We start from the raw sequence: 5,401 nt of genomic DNA, 5'->3' as shown, positions 1-5,401 counted from the left end.
CGACTCGTACAGATTTTCCCTGACTTCATTCTCAGGCAATCATCCAGCCTCTGGCACCTTCTGGGACCAAATCTCTCTCTTACCAATCTTAGATCTTCTCTTCAATGGTGAAGTCATTAGCAAGGCCTGGATCCTATCAAGCTTACACAACAGATCCACAAAGGTTTACACAGTGGAGCTTGTGATAAGTGGTCCTTGTGTTTGATGAGAAACATTAGTACGGGCTACAAGGCTACTTTGCTGTTGCTGCCCTATGGTGGCTTGCTGAGTGTGACTTCTGGTGGTCGGGGAGGGTCAGGACCACCAGTGGGGCAAGTGAGCCCCTTTGGCAGGTGTGGGGTGTCTCCTGGCCACCCTGGGGGTAGTGGGATGGGTAGTGTCAAACCCTCCACTGTGGTAGGCGTCCCCACCTGATTGCTGGTGGAAGGGAAGATGGGAAGGATTTGGGTGCCAGGTGCTTCGCCCACTTGCCAGAGCTCCCTCTTAGCCTCTCCCAGCCCTGTGCAGCTGCCCACAGCTCCAGCATCTCCCCTGAAGCTGGTCCCATAGCTTCAGGCCACCCCCAAGCCCTGTGGTGACTGTGGCAAGCTGGCCCTCGATGCGTCTCCAGAAGCCCCTGTGGAAGGAGAGGCTCCAGCCAGAGGCTGTCTATGGTCACAGTGGTCACTGCTTCTTCTTTTCCATCTCCCAGAAGCTGAAGATGTGCTTGTCCATGTCTCACCTGGGTGTGCTGTTGACTGAACCTGCCTCAGGCTTGCATGGGTTGTCTCTGCCTGGCCTTACACTTCTCACAGTGTCGGGGTGAAAAAGAACAGGCGGAGCACTTACTGGCTATGGACAGCCGACAGGAGCTGCAGTGGCTGAAGCTGGAGAGGCCAGAGAAAGACTTAAAAATAAACAAAAAAAAAAAAAAAAAAAAAAAAAAAAAAGAAAAATTGAAGGCTATCTGGCCAGCCGCCACGTCCTGCTGCAGGCAAGAGAGAGCATGCCCCTCCGGGGGGGAAGGATCCCTCTTTGCAGTGTGCAGCAGGCCAGAGCACCAGCGTGCCCCGCAGGGTCTGCATGGGTCACCCAAAGCGAGGTACGGCCGGGTGTGCGCGAGCGCATAGGACGCCTCGTCTCCTAAGAGCTGTGATAGCTCTGTCTATTCCTTTAGGTGGAAGGCAGCCAAGTGAGTGGAGTTACAGAAGAAGGGAAGGAGGAAGGAGGAGAGAGAAACATCTGACCTGTCAAATTCTCCAGGCAGCGCCGAAAGCGAGAGCTGCGGTTAGTCCCAAGGCCCTTGGGGCCCTGTCATCCCTCTTCTGCGTCCTGATCTCTTCCTGCCCCTCTCCTGGCCCCCTCTTTATTCCATGCTGCTGTTAATTTTAAATTTTTTTTGCTTCCCTATACCTCTTCTCTCCATTCTTCTCTCCTGCTCCCTCTTCCTCTCTTCTTCTAGTGCTCCCTTTTTCTCTGTGCTTTTGTCCTTTACCTCTCCCACCTTATTTTTTCATCCTCCATCTGTCCTGAGTGCCCTCACTTTTTAAATTCTCATTATACATCTTTTAGTTTGCTGTCCCTATTTTGCAGTTTTTCCTCTTTATTTCCCTAATGCTTATCTCTTTTAAATCTTTTAAAATTTATTTCTATGCCTACTTTTATTCCCTTTGCTGTTTTTAATTAGTTCTTCTGTTGCGTCACTTTTTAGTTCCTTTCTACATCTTCATTTCACTTCAGCTTTGCTACTTTTTAATTTTTTATTTCCTTAACCTGCATTTGTTTTTAAATCTTTTGTCTACTTTTATCCCATTTGCTGTCTTTGTCTACCTTTATTTTTTAATTATTTAATGTATTTCCTTTCCACTCTCACTTTTTAGATACTCTTTTTACATGTCTGTTTTAGTTCTCTGTCCCTATTTTTTTTTTTTTCTTTAATTTCCCTACTGCTCACTGGGTTTAAATTTTCTTTCTTTGCTTAATTTTATTCCCTTTTCTATTTTAAAAAAAATTATTTCTTGTATTTCCTTAGTGTTGTCAGTTTTTAAATTTTCATCCTACACCTCTAGTTCACTGTCTTTATGTCATAATTTTTTCCTGTATTTCCCCTCTACTTATTGCTTTTAAAATGTTCTTTCCATGCCTAGCTTTTTCCATTCAATGTCTTTTTAATTAGTTCTTGTCTTTCCTTAATGCCCTCTCTATGTCTCCTTTTGTTCACTGTTGCTACTTTTAAATTTTTTTCCCTATTTCCTTAATCACTGTTGCTTTTCAAATTTTCTGTCTACTTCTATCCCATTCACTGTATTTTTCAATTATTTATTCTCCTTCCCTAGTGTGGTTGCTTTTTAGATTTGTTTTCTAGTCTTCATTTTAGTTTGCTGTGTCTATTTTTCATTTCCCCCCCCTTAATTTCCCCAGTCCCTGTCACTTTTAAAATTTTCTATATTCATCTTGTTCACTGTCTTTATTTAGCTTGCTTTCTTTTTAAATTATTTTCCCTTCCTTAGTGCCCTTGCTTTTTAAATTTTCTTTCCACATCTGTTCTAGTTTGCTGTCCCCATTTTTTAGTTTTTCCCCTTTATTTTCCTATCCCACTCACTTTTTAAATGCTCTCTCTATGCCTACTTTCATTCCCTTTGTGGTCTTTTTAAAGTTTTTTCTCCCCTTCCTTAGTGCCTACATCTGCCTTTTGTTATGCTGACTCCACTTCTTAGTTCTTTCCTCTCTTAATCCCTTGCATCTAGTGTTTTCTTCTTCTATCTCCTTTGCTGTATTTATTTTTTAGGGTTTTTAGTGGCATCACTTTTAAAATTTTTTTCTACATTTCCATTTTAGTTCACCATTGATCTTTTTATTTTTTTTTCCTTATTTCCGTAATCACTGTTGCATTTAAAATGTTCTGTCTACTTTTACCCCATTTGCTGTCTTTGTCTTCCTTTATTTTCTAATTACTTCTTCTCTTTCCTTAACACCCTTGATTTTTCAATATTCTGTGCATCTGTTTTAGTTTGCTGTCCCTTTTTTTTAGTTTTTCCCTTTATTTTCTTAAGCCCACTTGCTAAGTTCTTTCTATGCCTGCTTTTTTCCCTTCAATGTCTTTATTTCTCCTGTTTCCTTAGTGCCCTTGCTTTTCAGATTTTCTATGTCTGTGTTTTCATTTGCTATCAATATTGCTTAATTCTTTTGTCTCTTAATCCCTTGTCTTTTAAAATATTGCTTCTATATATACTTCTAGTTTTTCTAGTTTGCTCTATTTTTAGTTCTTTCCTGTCTGTCCTGTACCTCATCACTTTTTGTATTTTCCTTCTATGCCTACCTTTGTCATGTTTCTTATTCCTATTTTTTAATTGTTTCCTGCCTTTCATGTACTGCGCTGCCATCCCCCAGTCCCAAAACTTTAGACCCCCCTTCTCTTTTCCTGAACTGTCAGGGAAGGAACCCCACTGCTTCCTGACCGCTCCTTCCCTGTGTTAGCACCCCTGAACACCCTACACTGGCCACTCCTTGGGAACTGTTCTTGTCAGCCACACCCAGCATTCCTCAAGCACCTTCCCACAGACTCTGGGTTCTGCTACACCTCTACAAAATAAGTGAAGTCTTAATGATTATAATCTATGAGGGGCTCGCCACAAGCTGCAAAGGTTTTAGGGACAACATTGGTACTCTGTGAGCAACTGGGGAAGGCGATGAGCTGTCCCTCACCCTGAAAGATGCTGTGTGTTAACGTCCTTGACACTTTTGAGAAAAGCGCTAAAACTTCGTGTACAGATGCATACAAGATGCTCACCATAACCCCAGCTAGCTAATCTTACTATCAGTCCTATTAGGAGAAAATATATCAGCAACTTACACAGTATGCAGTAAAATTGCTGAAAAAGTCGTTTCTACCTTCAATAAAGTCAAGAACCCCAGGATAACGCTATGTACCTAGAATGAAAAGAAAAAAGCCCAAAACATCCTCTGAAACTACCTTTCCACCCTGAACACTCAATTAAAAAAAACTGACCTGAAAAAAAAAAGCTGCATTCAGGTGTACTTTCTACTTTATATGCGGCTGAATATTTACTGGTCCTAAAGCTCTTCCTTCAGCCCTGTCCTCTGAATATCAAAACACATCTACCCAAACAGGTTAGAGGGTTCAAAAGCTGTAACCAACTGAAGGAACGGGAAAACACACTAGAGAAGCCCAGGAGCAGGATGAGCTCCCTGATGTGAGGCTCTGGCTCCTATACCCCATGTCCTGCCCACAGCCCCCTGGAAAAGGGGAGGGTGAACCGCGAGAAGGCATCAAGGCAGTCAGGGGATCACCAGCAAGTCATTTTACAGCATGCAATGCGCTGAACTCCTGTCAGAGCTGGTTTGTGAAGAACTGTCTCCTGTGAGAGGGGACCGCGCTGGGACAGGGGAGGAATGCCAGAACTTCCCTCCACCCCGAGGTGGAAGAAGCAGCGGGACTGACCATAGCCCCATTCCCTGCCCCGCTTTAGGGAGGAGGTAGCGGTATCAGGAGCAAAGCTGAGCCCGGGAAGAAGGGAGGGGTGAGGGGAAGGTGTTTTTAAGATGCGATAATGCTTCTCCCAGCCCTGCTGTTAAGCGGTGGTGTTGGTAATGTCTGTATTATGTTCTTTTTTCTTCCCCGAACAAGTCTTTTGCCTGTGCCTTGAAGGTTGAGATCATCCCTTCCAGTCCTTATCTCAAGTTTCTGCGTCTTTTGCTTTCCTCCTTCTCAGCGCTGGTGAGGAAGGGGGAGTGAGCTTCTGCACGGTGATCAGTTGCCCTCTGAGCTCAAACCATGACTATTAAAAAAAAAAAAAAAAGAAGCCATAGCCATGTCAGGAAACGGAAAGGGAACGGATCACTTGTCCAAAGGTTTATGTTTGTGTGTTTGTTTAAGAGTGGGGAGCCAATACACTCAGAAAAACCTGATTCGGCGAATTCCTGCTCTCTTTATCACCTTGCTAAAAGACTCCGATTTCACCACAGCTTTTTGGAAACAGTCAAGCATAAAGCATTCAGACGGGCGGCTGCACGCGCTTTTAATCTCCCCGAGGCCTGTAACGCCTCTGCTGACGGTCATCCACTATGGCATTACAGACGGGCCGGCTGCACCCCGTCCCCGGGAGCCCCCAGACGCCGTCACACACCTCAGCCCGCGGCAATCAGTTACTTAAACAACAAAAACAACTCCGGGGGCTTCCGCCGCCCTGAGCCCCCCAAGGGCGGCGGGTGGCGCTGGCCCCCAGCGCAGGGGAAGCCCCGCCCCCTGCGTACGCGACGTGCCCTCACAGGCTGCCCCCGCTTTGTGCCCGCCCCCTGGCGCAGCCCGCCAATCCCGAAGGGCGATGTGGCTTTCCGCCCGTGGGGGCGGGTGCTCCCCCTCCTATCACCTTCGCCGCACGGCTCCGAGGGCGGCTGCGCC

General features: G+C 45.4%; 1 protein-coding gene across 1 annotated transcript in view; it reads left to right on the top strand.

The window, feature by feature from the left end:
- Positions 1–598: 598 nt before the first annotated feature.
- The window catches only part of PDIA4 (protein disulfide isomerase family A member 4), a 17,626-nt gene continuing 12,823 nt past the window's right edge, over positions 599–5,401 (top strand). The window contains exon 1 of the mRNA XM_026843813.1: positions 599–725. Within this exon, the coding sequence (XP_026699614.1) occupies positions 599–725 (127 nt within the window). The remainder of the gene's footprint in view (positions 726–5,401) is intronic.

This window comes from Athene cunicularia, assembly GCF_003259725.1.
Source record: "Athene cunicularia isolate RWA chromosome 2 unlocalized genomic scaffold, athCun1 chr2_part2, whole genome shotgun sequence".
NCBI classification, from domain to species: domain Eukaryota; kingdom Metazoa; phylum Chordata; class Aves; order Strigiformes; family Strigidae; genus Athene; species Athene cunicularia.
The sequence above is the reverse complement of the archived record's forward strand: the minus strand, read 5'-3'. Positions and strand labels throughout refer to the sequence as shown.